Source organism: Alligator mississippiensis, chromosome 2 (assembly GCF_030867095.1).
Source record: "Alligator mississippiensis isolate rAllMis1 chromosome 2, rAllMis1, whole genome shotgun sequence".
Taxonomy (NCBI): Eukaryota; Metazoa; Chordata; order Crocodylia; family Alligatoridae; genus Alligator; species Alligator mississippiensis.
The window spans coordinates 144,589,604-144,609,871 of NC_081825.1; the positions used below are offsets into that span (position 1 = coordinate 144,589,604).

The 20,268-nt window shown below is 47.9% G+C and overlaps 1 protein-coding gene across 1 annotated transcript in view; it reads left to right on the top strand.

Annotated features, from left to right (window-relative positions):
• The window catches only part of CFAP299 (cilia and flagella associated protein 299), a 534,176-nt gene that overhangs the window by 12,872 nt on the left and 501,036 nt on the right, over positions 1–20,268 (top strand). The window contains exon 2 of the mRNA XM_006269523.3: positions 3,052–3,182. Within this exon, the coding sequence (XP_006269585.1) occupies positions 3,052–3,182 (131 nt within the window). The remainder of the gene's footprint in view (positions 1–3,051; positions 3,183–20,268) is intronic.

Consider the following 20,268-nt stretch of genomic DNA (forward strand, 5'->3'; position numbering starts at 1 on the left):
TAGATTTAGTCTATTGAGCACATGGGCAGATTCAGGATTTTGTAATGGGGGTGTGTGGAAGCAGTGACTGGTGCTGCAAGGGAGGTTGCACCCCTGCTCTCAGCTTCTCCTCCCCCACAATCAGTGTGGGCAGACAGTGCTGGAGCAGTAGCTGGGGACTTTTTTTAAAGTACCTGCACCAGGTAAGAATTCTCCTGCTCCTCACCCCTTCCCTCCCCCTCTATATTTGTTGGCACCTCCCCTCCTCTTCCCTTCCAATCCCTGCCCCCTCAACTGCTGCTGGCACTTCTTCAGATGTTCCTGGGCAGGGAGCAGGGGTGAGCTCCCTCCCTGTTGCTGCTTAGCTGTATGGGGAGCCAGGATCATCTGGGAACAGCAGCAGCAGTGGCTGGCTCCCCCTTCCTAAACCTGCTCCCAAGTTGGCAGGGATCACCTTGAGTGATTGGGTAGGGAGAAGAAACTGGTCTTCTGCTGCCCCTGCTGTTGATCCTGGCTCCCTGCCCAGCCCAGCTGGAGTGGGACAGGATCAGCTCTGGATTGCTCCCCTCACCCCTGGAGAAGTTAGAGACAGTGAGAGTAGCAGGCTGGGAAGGCAGGAGAGACGGTATGTGCCACTGAGTGTGGAGGGGAAGAAAATTCTTACTTGATTTATGAACTTAATCACGAGGGTGCAGCCATGCCACTGCATCCCCTCTGGATCATCCCCTGGCTGAATCAACAGGTTGATCCCAGGATGATGTTAGTTATGTCATAACCAAAGGTGGAAATGAGCTGTCTCATTTTGGAAACTGTATGGATACATCTACAGAGACTAACCAGGTGGAACAAAGCGCTGTATAATCCATGCATTATAACAGCAATTACTGACTAGGAGCTATTGACTTTTTCCAGTCTAATATTTCAGAGTATGGAGGTGACAAACATGTATAGATTAATAAAGTAGAAAACAATAATAAAGCATTAATAAGATCTATATTACAATCTTATCTAGGAAGAAGACTTTTACTTGTGATTTCTGAAAACTTGAAGCTTCGGGGTTTTTTTTCCTTATGCTTGAAGATTCAAATAATTCTTTAAAATCTATACTTTGGGGTACCTAGCCAGTGCCCAGAGTGTTGCCATATCCTCTTGGATACAGGGACTAGTTTATAGGGAGAAAAATAAATAAGGCTGTCACTTCTTTCTCTCTCGGGATTCTGGACCTTTGATTCCCTCACAGGGATGGATTACTATTGCATCCCACCTGAGGGCACATCCCAACATGCAGAGGTGTATGTTTCCAGGGGCATAAAAAACAGTGGCACACAATTGTGCCGCTGCTTTGTGCCCTAGGGCATGCCCCTGCATGTGCTCTTCAGTGCACACCAAATAGTCTTGGATGGGGTAGGGGAGGCTGTGCTGGCCCCAGCAGTCTTACCTAGGGTCCTGGATGCCTTCTGGGGCAGCAGCAGTACTGATCCAGATGTACTGAGCCTGGCCAGCAGCCAGAGCATGGCTCTGTATGGCCAAGCTGTTTCTGGTGGCTCACTCTGCTGCACAAATTTGCAGCGCAGAGCACAGTTGCACATCTGCCTTGTGTGTTTTGTGGTGCCACAAACAGGTTCGAGGCACCGCAGACCACACGTGCACGCTCATCTGGACATGCTCTAAGAGTCTGCAGTCCAGCTTTGTGGCTCATTCAGCTTCTGCACTGATGCCCATCTCTGTGCTATGTCTTTCTCTCCCTTTGTCAGATCACCAGAAAGAAAGTGGTACAGTGGTTAGGCTCTCTTGCCAAAGCGAGTAAGAGGCAGTGGATCAGAAACTGATGTGAGGAGCAACCCTAATTTCCCAGGGGAATTTCACCCTATATGCTACTTCCTTCTTATGGTACTCCTCAGCCATATTTCTTTTCCTTCCCTCTGAACTCCAGAAGGGAGGGAAGTATTTGACCTGTTGTGACTCAAAGCTGCGGATGATGCAGTGAAAGTTTGCTCTGGTCTCTTGCCACTAGGTGGAAGCATTAGTTCACTTTTGTGGAAAAGGCCACACTATAGGAAAGGAAAACTTGTACATCAAAGCAAATGTAGGATGTGGTTATGATGCTTTACATGCCTATATTCTCAAAAGCTAAAGACTTTAAGTAGAAGCTTCACCTGTGTAATGACTGATTAGGATGTACATGCTTTTATTTTCCTTGTAGATCCCCCCACATTTCATACTAGTACCACAGTCCTGGAGGTTAGAAGGGGAAATAAAGGAATCAGGGAACAGCTTCATGGCACTTCATTATGCCCTTTCTGAATGTGAATAACTCCCAAGATGCTCCTGATCAGTTCAGCAATGCTGTCTCCTCCTTACACAGCTATAAGCAACCCATAACAGAAGTTTTGAGCAGTATAATGTTTTGTTGCTGTAGCAACATGGGCAGTTAAAGGGCCTGGGAAGAGTCTCTGGACCACTTCCTGATTGCTCTTTTGCTCTGCAGGTGTCTGGAGAGCTACACAGATATCAAGGCTTCCATATGATTAAGGGACTAACCTCCCTAATGTTTCCCACCATGGGCACCTTTCCCTCTTACTCCCTGACCCCTAACAACCAGCAGGGATACATTTTAGTACATACATTTAGTTGCCAGCAAAGGATCCACACTAAAGGAATGATCTATATACAGAATTTTCTCCAAATATATATATATATTTTTGGGGGTCACAGCTTTCCGTGAAATGACAGCAGCTCTAAGTAAAGAAGCTGATTAAACATGACTAGAAGTCTTTACTTGCCCTTCAGGAGAGCCTATGCTTTCTTAGGCTTCATGTGACTCTGCTGTATTCTTACCTATAGTGGGGATGGTGGTGTTCTAGGAGGAAAAGAAGTGAAAGTGTCACACACAACTGCTGCCAGAGGAGGTGGCTGTTAACCTATAATGATATTTCTTTATCCTTCTCTGGCCACTGTTGAATGGAAAGATACTCCCACCCTCACCCCAGCTTTGGATGTTTATTTCTGGTGGTTGGGAAATGGATGCTGTTTTTTTTCAGAGGTGAAGCTGACCTTTCCTTGCTCCTACAGAATGAAGAGATGGCTCGCCAGCTGGTGGAGCTGGGATTCCGAGGAAGTGGTGAGGTGCTGAAAAGGGAAGAGTTTGAAGCAAGAAAAGCGGCTGCAGAAGCTTCAAGGCTCTCTGAAAGAACCCAGCAAAAGTAAGTGAATGCTGCAGCTGTATCAGAGGATCATGTTTCGTAGAGTATCCTAAGAATAGGATGGACCGCACATTGTTTGGGTGAGGTCGCATCTTAAGTTTGTATGTTGTGAAGATTAAGGAGTGGAGGAGCTGAAGTAAATGTGCTGCAAGATACCTGCATTTGACAGGTTGCATTTGAATAGCTAATTTCTGAAACCTAAACAGTAACATATATTGGGCCCATCAATCAATTGTAATGAATGACCAAGCAGTATACATTTTCCTTCCTTGTATCCTTATAACATGATGCACTGGAAAGGGCTGATCTTTAACGTCACCCAGATGTTTTCTGTAGATTGAAGTTGAAGTAAATTGATTTACCTGCTAAAGTAGGGCCCAGCTGCCTTTTCAAGCTGTGGGCTAGAACAACCCGGCTCCAGTCTGGTGTGGGTTGGGTGGCTTCAGTGGTGCATCAGCAGTGAGGGGGTTTGCCTGCACCAATGCCGGGGCTAGGCAGCTGGGAGTTGTACTGGCAGTGATCTTCCCAGTACCCTGTTTCCTAGCTGGGGCATGAGTGCAGCTTTCAGCTGGAGGGCAGCTGTGTTGGGGCCAGGCAGATGGAAGCTGTGTCTGCATTGCTGCTGCTGCTTCTCCCTGGCACCCTCACCCCACCAATCTTCTTTCTGGCTACAGCACAAATACAGCTGGAAGCTGCATGGCCCCAGCTCCGTTCCCCATTGGGTGGAAGCTGCGTCTGCACTACAGCCAGGGAGTAGAGGGCTGAGAGAAGAGACAGCAATGTGGGCAAAGCTGCTATGCAGGCAGAGGCAAAGACTTGCAGCTCTGGAAGCCGGACCCAGTGGATCCATGGGCCAGATGTAGCCTGCAGGCCATTTGTTGTGGACTCCTGCATGTGACCCTCCTGGGTTTCACCAAAAGGGAGGAAACAAAGTCCCTCTCCATTCTTCTGCCACGACTTGATTAGGAAGTAAATGTATGAAAAGGGAGGCTCCAATAATGAATGGTTTCCTTCCCTTCAAGAGAGGGGTTTCTCCTTTAGGTGTATTTCTTGGGGCTCCACCTCCCCTACACCCATTCCATATGCCAACTGTGTTGTTAAACAAGGGAGGTTTCCCACTGCGAGATCAGTGATTATAGCCTGCGGCCATCAGTATTGGGCCATATGCAGGACCATAAAGTTAAATTGTAAGTGTCAAAAACTCAGCTATTCCTCTAGTCATATTAATGTCACTGAGTTTAGAGTGATAACGTTATCGGCAAAGTCCAAAAGTCACATGACGCTCTCAAGTCGGATTAATTTTAACTAATGATTGAGGTGTACTAACACACTTCCAGAGTGTCTGATCCTTAAGTATAAAAAAACCCCCACATGAACAAAAACACTTGTTGTCTCGCAGTGCTCTGTGTCTGGCACTATGCAAGGTTTGGACTCATGTGACCCATTCAGATTGCTGCCAACAGGTCTGCAGTCCTGTAATTGTCTTAACTCTTCAGGCTTGTCCACCCTGTGAGTGAGGACTCCTTAGAGTCCTCCCTTGAAAGTTTCCTCCGTCAAACTCCAGAGCCTATTACTTCTCGGCTTACTGGAGCTTGGGGTATTTCCTGTGGTCTCCACCCAGCTTTGCAGCATGGGCTTGGGTGCAGGTTGGAGCACAGAGGCTCTTTGCAGCTGCCTCCCTCCCACTCTGGCTCCCGGTGGTCTTTTGCCACCTCCATCACCTGGCGTCCCTGTGCCTCCAGGTGCTTCTTTTCTATGTCACTCCCTGCGCATCCTCCAATGCACAGGGAGTATGTGCTTTTAAAATGGCATGATGGTGGCGCATGCCACTCTTGTTTCTCTGCTCTGGTACCTGCAGGTAAGTTTAACTTGTCATCAGCCTTTCCCTGGCTACTTTTCCTCATGGGCTGGGGCCAATTTGGGTGGAAACTACCCAGCTTCCTAGGCAAGCAGCCAGTTAGTTGCTCTGACTGGTGACACTGCACTGAAGGAATTACTCTTAAACAGAATTAGGAGTCCATATTTCATTGCATTTCAGTGATATGGGGTGGCTGTTCTTATGGACTGAATGTTTATTTCATGGCTATCTGCAGTTTTAATACTAGATTTAAGGACCCAGATGATTCCTTTCTGTGTTAGGTCTCCAAGTCCTGTTGAACATTGGAACATAACTCAATTTATTTTGAAAATCCCACCCTTACACTTATTTTGCATGAACATCATTTAAGATAGATGGTACCTCCTGATTTGCAGAAATAATTTGCTTGCGGAAATAATTTGCTTTAATGCTAGCATCTATAATATGGATCTGAATTAGTTACTGCCTTTAAATCAGGGGTGGCAATTATTTTGACTGTAGGGCTGTTTAATGAGTTTTGGTGAGCTGCTGAGGGCTGCAAGGGTAGCCCCCTTAACAGGTGCTCCACCCCCATTTGGATCAGAAGTCCACCCCCTAACCCCTGACTTTTGCCACTGGAAGCCTCTCCCTTTTCCCCCTAGAAGTACTCTTTTTCAGAGGGGAGCGTTGCCGTCTTGGAATCAGAAAAAAAACCAAATTGTATACTAAAAGTCAAACACCTACTATAAACATGTTTTGATTTTATTACAAAAAATATTTTTGTCATGATTTGTGTTTGCATACTGTATATAGAAATAATTGCATAATAACTCAAAAATAAAGTCTTACTCTTGTATACTGTGGGGGTGTGGAGTGTGGTTGGGTGTGTATATATGGTGGGGTGTGGGGGGATTGTGAAGGTGTGTGGCTGTGTGTGTGGGGAGTCAATAGGCTATGTATGGGTGTATAAGTGGGGGGGTTGTGGGGGCAGGGTGTGGGTGTGTTGGGTTTCTGGGGTGTAAGAGAGGGTGTGGGGACCCCCCCCCACACACTCCCCTCATGGCCATGAACACTGACCACTGGCTGCAGCAGCAGCAGCAGCAGGGGGTCAGTGCTCATGGCCCATGCATGTGCTGCTGCACGGTGGCACACAGCTCCCACTAGCACTGAACAGGATTACAAGGAGTGCAGCCTGGCTGGCCTGCTTCTATGACATGGGGCTCCGCACAGCACACATGCAGCTCCTGGCACTTGCGTACCACTGAGGGAAGCCCTGTTCTTTGGAGTTGGCTGCCTTCCTCACCCCCTGCCATGCAGGTCCTGGAACTCCGACAGAAGTGAAGGGGAGCCCCATCCCTTCCTTCTGCCTCCCAGCAGAGTCTCTGGACCTGCATGGCAGGGGGCAGGGAAGGCAGTTGGCTCCATTGTGCAGGGCTTCATTTGGTGGTGTGTGAGTGCCGGGAGCTGCACTTGCACCCCGGGGAGTCCTGCATGATAGATACTGACCAGCCTGGTTGCACTCTTTGCCACCATGTGTAATGCTAGCTGGAGCCATGTGCCACTAGGTGGTAGCACCTACGTGGGTCCTGAGTGCTGGCCATTGGTGCTGGGGGCTATGCGCCATGGGGGGGAATGTGTGGGTGGCCCCCCCCCCCACACTCCCTCACAGCCAGACCCTGCCCACCCAAGCGCCATGCTCCTGCCTCCCCCTGGGTGCAGGCTCTGCACTGCTGTCAGCCTGAACCCCACACTATGCACTCCTGCCTAGCTGTCTCTCCCCCTCCCCCTGCCCATGCCACTTTCCTACCTGGTGCCTAGGGCAAGCGTGATGCTGGGGAAACTGAACAGGTCTCCCCGTGGCTCCAGAAGTGGTAGCAGCAGCCCGGCCCAGAAGCATGCTGGTTGGACCAGGGCCTCCCACCCCTGAGGCTGGGAGTGAGGTGCGTGGGCCGGACAGGATACAATTAGTTGGTGGTGCCCAGATGGCCAATTGAATTTGCCTGCCTGGCCAGATTCAGCCTACGGGCTGTATTTTACCTACCCCTGCTTTAGATGTTCCTCCATCATTAGCATCTAAATCAATGGTTCTCAACCTCATTAAAGTTGAGGCTCTTAGCTTTTGCTCATTTTTGGACTACAGGAAAATAATAGAGCAATTCTTCTGTTGCAAGAAATCAGAAAGAACACAATAGGTCAGAATTGTTTTTGACAGTATGGATTCTTATTTGAAATCTTGACATTTATCTTGTGAACCATGCACAGACGTTCACACAGCACATTGCATCAACCTTAATACTGCTCTTGCACCCAGGTTGAGAATCGCTGATCTAAACTAACATAGCTAATAGGGCTGTGTGAAATGAAACACCTGTCAGCATTTCAGTTTCAAAGCTGATTCGATGCGTTTCAAGCTTGAAACAGCAAAATCGAAATCAAAGGCTTTGAAGCAGCTGCGAAATGAAACAAGGGCACTCAAAACATTTAGAAAGTTTCAAAACATTTTGAATTTCAAAGTTTCTGTTTAGCTAGCAAGCCCAGCTAAGGAGAGGGAAGGGGAAGAGGGGGGAAGGACTGCTTTTATATTGACATGTATAGCTGGCCAGTGACTGTGATCCTTCCATGAGGTCTCTTCCAATCCCAGTTCTCTGGGAGAGGAATGGAAAAATAGCATACAAAGTTGCACATGTCATGAGTTTTGCTTGTCAGCCCTTTGAGGTGCAGTTTCCCAGAAACCCCTGCACCTATCTCCTTGAAACTCGGTAGGCTTGTGACCTCAGCAGCGGCTACCATGCCTGCTGTTTTCACCCCCCTGTGCCTTCACACTTACAAGTGAAATGAGTTTTGCTCTGAACAGTTTGAGCTGCAGTTTCCCAGAAACCCCTGTATCTGTCTCCTTGAAACTTGACAGAGTTTGTGGCCTACACAGGGGCTACTATCCCTGTTGTTTTCATTTGAATCAGGAAAGAAATGACAAAGTTATAGGCATTTTCATGATTCCCCATTATAGCCTATGGGCGAAACATCAAAACGCGTCAAAACAGCGTTGAAACAGCGAAAAAGTTTTGACTAAATGAAATGGAACAGTGCTTTGAAACAGTGAAGCGAAACACTGTCCCTTTGAAATTGCGAAATGGAAGTCGAAACAAAACAGTGCTGTTTCGCACAGATAGCTAATAGCTAATACCTAACCACAAATACATGGAAAAAAAAACCCCACCAACATGCCAAACTCTGATGAGTCAACAACAGTGTTCTCCAGCCTTTTTAGGCTGGAGATCATTTTTGGAATGTAAGAGGAACCGAAGATCTACCCCCATCACCCCCCGCAGCACCCACCCCTAGCCCCACTCCTTCCCTCACCGCTGGGGCCTCGATTGCCACCCCACCATGGCAGTGAGGGAGGGGCAAGCTGTGCACAGCTGGGGTGGGGCAGGGGACAGAGCTGTGAGTGGCTTGCCTGGGAGGCATGGGGAAGCAGGGCATGCAGCCCAGGGTGGGTGCATGCCCTTGGTTCTGCACGTGGGGTGGGGTGGGGTGGCCTGGGGCCAGGGCAGTGCCAGGCTCTTCCTGGTGTTCAGGGGGAGGGGTGGCCAGCCCCCATGTCTTTGGTGGGGGGAAGGCTGGGCCGGGCTATTCCCACTGGGCCTGGCCTGTGCTACACTTGGCAGTGGCACTGAGAGTGAGGATTGGGTGAGCTACAGCCTCCACCCCCCACCCCAGTGCCACCACTGCAGCTGCCCAGCCTGAGCATAGCCCGGCCAGGAAGAGCCCAGTGCTGCCCCAGTCCCAGCCTGCCCCGCCCTGCCCCGCGTGCAGATCCAGGGGCACATGCCCCACTGTGCCCTCCTGGGCTATGTACCCCTGCTCCCCATGCCCCCCGAATGAGTCACTTGTGGCTCTGTCCCCCTCCCCACCCTGTCTGTATGGGGCCAATCCCTACCTGCAGCCACCGGCGCTGCCCTGTATTTGGTGGGGACACGTGCCCCTCCCCCCCCGATCTGTGCATGGCAGAGGTGGCTGCTGCTGCAGGCTGGGCTTTGCACCCTGAGCCCTTCTGCATGTGCCCCCTGGGCCTCCGCCCCTTCGCTCCCCGACCAACTAACCTGCTGGGCTGGTGGGGCAGGCTGTGCATGCTTAGTCCCCCAGTCCAGGATCGACTTCAGTGGATCCCAGAGCCTCTTGGTTGATTGCGATTGACTGGTTGGTGACCACTGGTCTACAGGGTGAGAAATGGCAAGAGGTTGCTTTATCAGAACATTGACCTTTGAACATACTATTCTTCCGTCAGTGTTAAAACATTTTAACAGAAGGACAGCTACCCTGCAGTGCTCCCTGTGAAATATACAAGCAAAAAACCAATTTGCCCCTAAAGAAGGGATGTCAAATTTATCTGTCCCCATGGGCTGGATGAGTGATAGCAGTCTGGTCCACAGGCCAGATCGGGACCTTGGACCCCCACTCTTTCTAAATGCCAGGTCCACTGCACATGGCTCCTGTTTTGGCTGCTTTCAGATTTGTACTGCAGAGTGGTCAGATTAGCCAAGGTATGTGGCTTGGACTTTAGAGTGTCTGGAACAGGCACTGCCTATGCCACAGTCCAGCAGAGGCAGGTACTGCATGTAACATAGATCCTGGATCAGCCAGAGCTCAAGCCCTGCTACATGTGGTACCCCTTCCAAGATCTGTGCCACATGTGGCACTCCCCCTGCCCCTCGCCAAACTGGGCTAGGTCTGTACTACATGCACCACCCAGTCCAGTCAGTCCGGGGCAGCACTGAGGGCCAGATGATGGGGCTGTGTGGAACAGATTTTGACATACCTGCCTTAAAGCATCATAGGAACAATACTTCTGTTTCCTCCAGACAAGGTTCCTTGGGTGAATTTGATGTCTTTTATTAGACCAACCCAAAAAGTTGGAGAATAGTTATTAAGCAAGCTTTCAGGTTAAAAAACCCTTCGTCAGGCTAAGGAAGTTTCAGCAGCTGGTGTGTGCTCTTCCTGGATGGAATGAAAAGTAAAGAAGCCAGAGGCTGGGCTGGGGAGTCAGTTGCCAGGCAGATTTATAATGTATCAAAAATCCAATGTCTGTGTTTAGTCCATGATCTCTAGTATCCAGGAGGTTGGGTTGGTCTAATAAAAGATATCAAATTCACCCAAGGAACTTTGTCTGCCTATGTCCTTAGACCAACACGGCTACAACCTAAACCTCTACTTCCTCCAAGTATTTAGAGGGAGACTAGACTTCAATATCAGAGCTAACCCACAATTTTTTAGGTAGGTTATAAACTTGCTCACAGAATACAGTCCCTTGTATTTGACAATGCAGAGATTCTTTAATGGATATTTAGGTTTTAGAATAAATAAAGTAAGACTTGTTGTTATTACTATAAAGAACAGCCAGCTTTAACTTCTTCCCACCAGCTGGATTTGTTTTCTAGCACAAAATAAGGGCTCCTATACAAGTGCAGGGCGGCTGCTCCAACACTGGAATTCTAGCACATTGGAGCAGGCTCAATTAATTGAGTCTTCTGGAGCGTGGTAGTTACCATCCTCTAGCAGACTCCAGTGTCACATGCATCAGTGTCCCTGCACTGAAAAATGGCATTGGGTGCTTTAAATTAAAGCTTATTTGATGAGCTTTAGTTCAAAGCTTTCCACCACCATTTTTCAGCACAGGGACGCTGATGCATGTGATGCTCCAGGCGCTTTTAATTAGTGCGGCTCTTAGAGCTGCGCTAATTAAAGCGCTCCCTCCTCTGCCTCCTGTAGCACGTTTATAAACGCCCTCAATGTCCAAAAGTCATATTCCAGTATTTTGAAGTTCTTTTTTAAAAGTTTGAGATTCAATTCTGTGAGAAAAGTCTCTTTTACCTTATTTGTTTCAAAATTCTGCTCAGAACCCTGGATGTGAGTTGAAGGGAACCTTATTCTTAATATAATCTCTAGTGTCCTCCTAGGCTCTTTCATCTAAAACAATTTAGGACATTTGAGAAGACACATCTTTTACATCTGTAATATTTGGTGCCCCCTTCCCCCTCCCCCTCTCCGTCACAACTCAGTGTAACAGGTTTTATTGGTTATTGTTAGGAAGTGAGAGAGACTTTTTTGGCTCATACTTCTCTATTTCAGATGTGATACCTGTGTGACAAGGGCCTGGGCACTGAGAAACATAAGGCAGATGTAGAGCAATAGCGTTTTTAAGGCCCAACACAGGAGTGCTTAGGTGCTCCTTTTCTCTCAGTAGTGCTGAGTAAGGTTTTCTCCATTTGCTGCTGATCTTTCCTTCAGATCTAGGGCACAGGGATGACTGGAATGTTTAATCTCCTGAGTAGCAATTGGGGCAAATTATGCTGAGCTTTACGAAGACTATAGAAACAGTGCACTTCCAATAGAGAAGAGATATTTTAGAGGAAGTATTTGAAAAGTATTGAAATTTATGACCATTCTACCACCTTTTTTCATGTCATTGTATTTGGGTATTTAAAGATTTTAAAGCAGATCCCCCACCCCTTAAGAAAAAGCTAAAAAAACTGGAGAGTAAAGCCATCTAGCAGGAGAAGTTTAAGTCTGGACACAACTTTAATTCATTTTTTGTCCTGTCATGACTATTACCTTGGTTTGCAAAGTGAATGTTGACATCTGTCTTCCAAACAAAGCCCTTGGGTACAGGTTGTTCTTTTTGTTTTTGTTTAGTTTTACCTCACTTTCTTCACTTGGTTGGCTTATAATTCTTCAGTTTAACTCCCTTTTAACTTTGTTTTGTATTACTTTAAGGAAAAAAGTGTAAGACAATCTTCTTTTGGAATTTGTTGACATGATGTATTGCATAAGTTAATGTACCATTGTCCAAGATAGCACAAAACTTCACTGTCCACTTAATTGTTCATCAGAGATATCAGAAGTAAAACAGATTTGCATTCATTATGACCCAATTAAAGCATTCTTAAGGTACTACACTTTAATGGCTTAACTTGCTGTACTGAAGAAATATGCTAGAGATAAGTTACAATATGCAAGTGGAATGCTGGTGTCTGATAGATGTTTGGGATTCTTTTTTAACGTGACTAACTAGAATTTTCTTGCTCTGAGTATTTTGCTGTAGGTCCAAGTGGTGCTTTTGTACAATAAGGCCACAAATGAAATAAGCAGGAAAGTGAAAATTGCCTGTGTGATGGTTTTTTGTCCTTGGCAATTTTATTATAGTACTGAAAGGAAAAAGTGATGTACTGCCAAAACATTAATCATTATTTTTATAAAATCTGTGGTTTAGGAACATGTGCTGCATACTTTACACTAGTACTGCACTTCATTCAGTATAGTGGTCCACATTGGTTCCTTGAAGTTTGGGTTTAGGAATAGGATACTTTTTTTTAAGAACATGAATTGCTAGTTCATTTTATATTTGGAGCAATCTACATTTTCTGGATCAGGGAGGGTTTTTAATATTAAAGTAAAAACACAACATTCCTTTAATTTTCTTCCAAGTAGCCCATTAAGCTTTTAACTGTCTCCATCATATACCACCACTCACGTCAGAACCAGTGAAGTACAGGGAGACACTCATTGACTTAAGTAGATTCAGGATCGAGCCCAATGGTCAGCCTGTGTGCATTCAGATCTTTCCTTTAAAACTTATGTGTTCCCAGAAATCATTCAGAGAGATTAAATAAAAGTAGTTTAATAGATTTCTTGTTTTTAATTTGTTAATTCTGCATCTGTGGCATTTTCCTCCTGTCTTCTCTGCCTCATACTAAGCATTCTAAGCGTCATACAATTTGTCACCCTCAAAGGCTTGTTCTACTATGGCCTTTTTGTTTCTTTATTGTTTGTTCCGCCATGCATTGGGTTATAGGCCTCCTGGTGGTGACATTGGGCCCAATTCTTGATTCTTATATGACTGTTTTTCATTTTTCTGGTTGTGCAGAAGAAGTGGGACTCTACTAGAGACATCCTTGCTCGTGATTCCTCTGGAGCGGAATCATCTCTGTATAGTGTAGAGTCAGAGCTATGGCTCTGCATTGTTCTTTTCAGTGTCAAGGCTTTTCTTGGAGGATGGGGTATGTTTGTCTCCTGAAGATTCTTTGCTGGTGTTTGGGATTTGGATGTGAATGAAAGTAATTTAGATAGGATCAGCTTTATTTAATTTACTACTTGACAGATACTGATTACAAGCTCAGAATGCTTTTCTGCTGCAATGTTGTCTGTGTTTCATATATGGAATTATTCTTCTGAAAACTCTTGACATTATCAGTAGACAAAACTATCAAGGAAAAGTACAGCTCACACTGTTTCTCCTCAGAACACCAAATTTGGTTGGATACAACATCTAAGTGTTTGTACTACTCAAAATTATTTTTCTAATGACCTCAGTGTAAAAATATAGAAAGCTAATGTATGGAAACTGTAAGGAAACCTCTTGTATTGATACAAATAACTAGAATGGAAATAGAAGTGAGGTGAGGAGAGAGAATTTTTTCTGCATTGTAGGAATTATAGCAGGGATTTTCACTTCGATTTCCATTAGGAGTTAAAGTGCTTTGTGCCTTTAAACATTTTGAAAATCACCTCTGTCCGTGTTACACTGTTGGCTTAACAGCATTTTGCTCAGCCCCATGGAGGAAGTGGTATTGAGAATGACCTTTAGATTCTGGAAGGTAATGTCAACATCTCTTAGATTTTGGTTCAGTTGTCTAGGGGAAAAAGGCTGAGAGGATAAAATTTTCAGCCCTAACAAGAAAATCAGTGTTGTAATGATTCCATTTCTCAATACAGAGATAGGTTGTAGCAAAGCTATATGGAAGTACTTGTGCCTCGAAGAGGGGGACAACAAGAAGTAATACTAGCCAAAATGGAAGCTTAAGAAGATGATTGAGGCTGAAAATTTTCTGAGTTTCTCATCTGGTTATGTAGTCATGAAGAACACCTAGCTTTTAGTATGAAAACAAATGTAGAGGAAAACTTTGTGTACTCGGGAAAGTTAGTGCAAAGTAAGTGAAGGAGTGGGTAGCTCAGGATGCCTAGCACACTAGCTGCTCTGTGCTAATTCTCCATGTGACGTGGACAGTGTCACACCCTCACTCCCTAATAGGAGTATTGAAAGTATAAAGGTTTACCTCTGGTAGCCCCTGTTAGGTTACTAGCTGGCAAACTTATCTGACCTGATAAAAGTTCAAAGTGCTCACAAAGTTTTGGTGAGCAGCAGGGGTTTGCCTTTTTATCTGGTCCTCCTGGTACCATCAAGTATCATTAAAGGTGAAGTATAACTGGGGGAGAGACACATTTCAGAGTCAACGTGTCACTGAGAGAGAAGATATGACACTTTTTTTTTACTGTTTCATGGTACTGCAGATTCAGGAAGGCAGCCTTCCAAATGTGAAGTGATGAGCCAGAATCTTAACGTCCCTTTAAACATTGTTCAAATTCTGAAAAAGTATTTGGTAGAGGCAAACATGTCACTAGCAAGGCTGCATTGGTTGCTTATCACTGATGTGGATGAGTACATTTACCAAGTCTTGAAGCTGGTTTCATTAGGAAGTTGTACTAGATACATGTTACAAGATACATCCACCTAGGATCATAATTTTTTTTTTTCTAATTGGATTTGCAGTAGGTTGAAGATTGTGTCTTTTCATAACTTAAATTAGGGAAGCTGTTGGTTTCTTCTGTGTGTGATGGTCCTTGTTTCTCCCTCCACATCCTCCTCCAACTTTTATTAGGAGTAATGGGATATCTGGGGTACAACAAATGCAGTATTGGACCCTGCTTGACTTTTCAGAATGGTACACATCTTTACAACACAATGCAGAAAGGGAAATGGGATATTTGCTTTATTTTTTTTCATGTGCTCCATCAGTGTTCTTCTGTACATGTCACTTATGTACCCAGTTCTTGCATGTATCATCAAAACATTGTGCCTCTGAATCTGGCTGCACAAAAGTTTGTGCCTTTCTGTAAGTGTTATGTTTGTCTAGAGGCTTCATATATAAATGACTTTACAGCCACAAGTATGGGAAAGTGCTGCCAGACTGACAAGCACAGAATATATTGGAAACATAACATAAAACTATACCTGTGTTGGCACTAGCAGATTCAACAGAATGTAACTTCAGATTCACATGTGCAGATTCAACACATTCACATATCTCACACTAAGCTTCCTTTGTATTTGAGTTCAAGGAAAATTTTTCCTGTTATAGGAAAGTTCCATAAATTCTATGGCAGCAGTTTTCCATGTAGGTTTACCTGTTAGGTGGAGAGAACCATTTTATCCAGTAGAGAAAGATGTGGTTGAGCTTTTAAATTCATTGCCTTTGATCCTCTTTCAATATTCTTATTAGGAACTTGTAACTCATCAAGATGCTATGCTATTGTTTTGCGTGCCATTGTAATACTTTATTTCTCATGCATGAGCATGCACATGCACACATATACTCACATACACACACACCTTCTTCTATCCTCTCTTCTTGCTCAAATGGAGAGATGATGTCACATGGGGATGGTTTAATCAGATGATCCTGCCTTGAGCAAGGAAGTTGACTAGACTTCCCGGGTCTTTTTCAGCCCCAGTTTTCATGATTCTCTCTTCATTTCTCCATTGCCTATCCGAAGGAAGGAGAAGTTTGGATTTTGATGTCTTTGAGGGTTCCTCTACAGGGGCAGGTGAGACATAATGGGATCTAATGCGTGACTCCACAATCACGCCAATTGCCATGCACGTGTGGTTCCCCCTGTACTAGCAAGAAGCAGGCTAACATGCCTAGGAGCCTTGTCAGTTGAGGGGCTGCGAGCCGCAGGGGCACCCCCACAACTGGAAGATATGGCTGCTGCTATCTCCCAGCCACAGGGGAGTATGAGGTGCTGAGGGCTGGGAGATTGCAGCACCTATGGTCTTCCAGTCCTTGGGTGTGCAGGGAGCCTCTGAGGCTGGAAGACTGCAGCAGCTTTAATGTCCCAGCCCCAGGGGCTCCATGCACTCCCAGGGCTGGGAGATTACAGCCACACTCCACAACTACTGGAATGCAGCTGGGTCCCGGCACTAGGAGACGTTTTGCCAAAACCCAGAGTTGGTACCTGCTGGGGCTGAGAATCTTCTTAGTTGAGGGACTCCCACTTCGGGCTAGGTATGGTACATCCTTGTGGCTGGAAGCCCACAGTTGAAGCCCACAGGGCTCCCAACCACAGGGAAGACCCAGCTACATATGCAAATTAAAGCTTGATAGCAACCAGCTATATAGTTAGTATAGCTATATAGTTAGCTATATAGTTAGCAACCTGTATAGTTAGTAGGTGTGTGCGAAGCAGGCCCTGTTTGATTTGGATTCAGATTGGGCCCAAATCAGGGACAGTGATTTCATTCATTGATTCAGATCACTATCCCTGATTCGATTCGGCCAAATCCGAATCTGAAGATTCAATGTTGATTCAGAGAATCAGTGATTTGGACATAGACACAGCTTTAAAAGTTTTTTCTACATACCTCGAGGTAGCAGGCATGGCTTATGAATGCTGCAGTGCTGGGGAGCCCCTCCATGTGCTTGGCGACGAACATGGAAGTGGACCGGAAGTACTTCCAGTCCACTTCCAGGTTTGCCGGGGAGTGCACTGGGGCCCCCCCCCCCATGGCTCCCTGGCTTGGCAATCGACCACAGGGAGACCCTGGGTGCCACCCCCAGACCCAGGAGACACCAGGTGCTGAGCTGGGGGAGTGGAGGGGGGGGGGGCGGACCCTGTGCGCTCCCCAGCGGGCCTGGAAGTGGACTGGAAGTGCTTGTGGTCCACTTCTGGGTCTGCTGCTGAGCATGCTGGGGAGCCCCCTGTGCTTCTGTGGGACACTCCATGTGCCCTAGCATTACAGCACTAATGAGTCCCTGCTACCTAGAGGTATGTAGAAAAAAACATTAAAGCTGTCTCTATGTCTGAATCTTTCCTAATCTCTCTGAATTCTTTCGGAGGGTTTCAGTTCGATTCGGAGAGATTGGGTCCTCTGATTTGATTCAGAGATTCAGCCACTGAATTGGGCCAAATTGAATTGGGTACCGAAGCTTCATACAGCCCTAAAAGTTAGTACACATTTTTGAAGTCTAACTTTAGATTTGGTTGGAGCTTTTTATGATATGATAAGTACTTTGCACATGTAGCTGGTCTCAAGGTAATGGCACTGTCGCAGGGCACCTCGGTGCCCCTGCTCCTATAGAGGAGAAACTGCCAGGGAGCGAGGGAGCGTGCCCTGGCCTGACATAACGAGCCCAGCTGAGGGTTGCTCAGGTAATGAGCGCAGCTGCTGGTTGCCGGAGCAACCAAGCGGAGCCAGCTGCCTGTAGGGGGCAGGGCCTGGCCCTTATAAAGCTCAGGGCTGAGGCTAGGCTGGCAGTTCTCTGCCAGCAGCTGGAGAGGCAGGAGCTCCCTTGGCCGAGATATGGGAAGGAGCCTAAGTTGCAAGTACAGCTCATGGTAGCCCTGGAGGCTTGAGCTATGATGATGAGTTATGGCCAGGCGGCTTGCATTTGTGTTACAGCCTAGGGGCTTGTGGTTTTGCTTTGTGTTTGTATTATTACACCCGGAGGCTTGGGTGAGGCTGTAGGGGTTGGAGGAGGCCTCAATTACAGGGACCCCAGAGAGTGTGGGGTGCCCTAGCGCCACGAGGGCGCATTATTGTCGTAGCGCCAGGGAAGGCGCAGCTCTCATGCCACTGCGCGAGCAGCTGGCGGCGAGGAGCGCGGCCAGTAGGTCGCGGGTGCAACCCGTAGGTTGCAGACGGGGACCTAGACCCCGGATTGTGTGTGGGGGAACATAGCCCCTGTATAGTGCCAGGGAAGGCGCAGCTCGCACGCCACTGTGCGAGCAGCAGGCGGCGAGGAGCGCGGCCAGTGGGTCGCGGGCACAGCCCGTAGGTTGCGAACAGGGACCGAGACCCCGGATTGCGTGTGGGGGAACATAGCCCCCTGGCCCCAGGAAAGGGGCGGTATTACTGAGTAGCCCAGTGTGGGCACGGCGAGCCCCAGAGAAGGGGGGAGTGCCATACTGAGCAGCCCTAGAGAGCGGGGCCATACTGAGTAGCCCAGTGTGGGCGCGGCGAGCCCCAGAGAGGGGGAACGCCCTTGTACGTTATTGAGTAGCCCAGTGTGGGCGCGGCAAGCCCCAGAGAGGGGGAACGCCATTGTGTTTTATTGAGTAGCCCAGCGTGGGCGCGGCGAGCCCCCAGAGAGGGGGAACGCCCTTGTACGTTATTGAGTAGCCCAGTGTGGGCGCGGCGAGCCCCAGAAAGGGGGAACGCCATTGTGCTTTGAGTAGCCCAGTGTGGGCGCACGGGCATAGCGAGCCTGGCCACAGGCTAGTGCGGCAATCCCCCTCAGACCAAGGCAGGGCGCTGCGGTTGCCCCTGAGAAGGCAGGGAGTAGCAGCGCGGGGAGCCAGAGTCAGGGAGGGGATCCGTGCGGTTGGCCTATAGGACCGGAGGCCTGCTAGAGAGTCCCGAAGCAGAACCACACCGGCAGGGGAGGCCCAGAGTGGGCTAGACGGGAGTCCCAGCAAGAGGCTGGGCACGAGAGAGGGAGCTCAGAGTGGGCCACATTAGAGAGGAGGCCCGGGAAGCGGGCGTATAGACCGGACAACGTCTATTACATCTGCGAGGCTTGGGGCGTGGTATCAGGGGAGGTAGGAGCCACGCATAGCCCATAAGGCTGGGGCGCTTAGGTAGCGCCATTGTACGGGGAGACCCACGAGGGGTCCAGAAGCTGACAGGCCCGAGGAAACACAAGGCAGCCTCCCTATTACATATTCCATCAAGACGTGGCGGGCGAGAATGGAGGGTGCCCTCGGGCCGGAGTAGCGCGGTGAGAGGGCCTCAAGGAGATCACGGCCCTCCGTGAGGACCCCGCCGCGACAGGCACAATTACCCAGGTAATTGCTTAGTACCTGTAATGGGTAGAGGTAGCCTCATGTGTTGGCTCAACACTCCAATTAATTTCAGTGGGAGTTGGACCCATCACCAGAGCTTACATATTAGATTGGCTATTTATAAATTCTTTTCATGAGAACATTCTAATATTATAAAAGCCTTAGTCTGTCTGTTCATAACGCTTTATTCACACTCTGATGGGTTGTCTGAAACAACCAATCAGAGCACAAGTGTTGGGACAGGAACTGGTGGCTCTGCAGCCATGATGGTGGTGATGGAGTGGGGGGCCTGAGGTGACAGCAGTGATGGATTGGGGGGGCGGGGCAAGGCCCCAGTCCAAAGCAGTGGGGAAGGGGACCAGCCCGGGGGGGGGGAGGGGCAGATGCAGGCCTCTGTCCCTGGCTGTCCCCCCCCACCCGTCATTCTTGATGGGTAATGGAGTGAGTCATTCTTGTTGGCCTCACCCCCCGCGTCCTGTGGCGACAGTGACAACAGATAGGGGGTGCAAGGCCCCGGCTCTGGCCCGAAGCAGTGGGAGGGAGAGTGGCCATGGGCGTGGCCCTGGTCCTGGCCTGAAGCAGCAGGGGAGCAGGGGACTAGTTCTGGGGGAAGGGGGAGACCGGTCCCAGCCCAGCCCAAAGCGGGGGGGGGGGGGGAGAGCAGCCCCAGGGGGGAGCAGACGCAGGCCACTGTCCCTGCCTGCCTGTCATTCTTGATGAGCTATTTGCTTGTTCTAATATTATAAAAGCCTAAGTCTGTCTGTCTGTCCGTAATATTTTATTCACGCTCTGATTGGCTGACAGAAACAGCCAATCAGAGTGCTCTAAGTGTGGGGGAGCACCACCATGATTCCGAAGCCGCCCTGAGGACCGGACAGAGGGTGGGGGAGCTGAGGCCAGCAGCACTGGCCTTGGCTCCCCCACCCTGCTCCCTGAAAGAGGCAGAACAGCAGCAGCATGGAGTGTTAGGTGGTGGCACTCCATCCCAGCCCCCTCTCCCCCATCATTCTTGATGGGCAATTGGCTAGTTTAGTTATAAAGTTACTTATCTTGGCATTGCCAATTATGCTCTATGTCCTCTGTACAGCATGCAAACTAACTTTTTTCACATCCCTCCATGAGTTTCTCTTTTCATGAGGGAACTTTCCATTTTGTTGAGGTGGTTGGATGTTTTCTGAATATCTGTGATGACAGATCAAATGTTTGTAAAAGAATGTGCCTTGTAAAGGCATGTGCTTCTGGTAAATGTTACCATTTCTTGTGGTAACCAGGCATGCAAACACTGAACGCTCACAATGCGAATGTCCAGTCTGGTGCCAATATGTTAGGGAAGCTTGACAGAAATTGCTG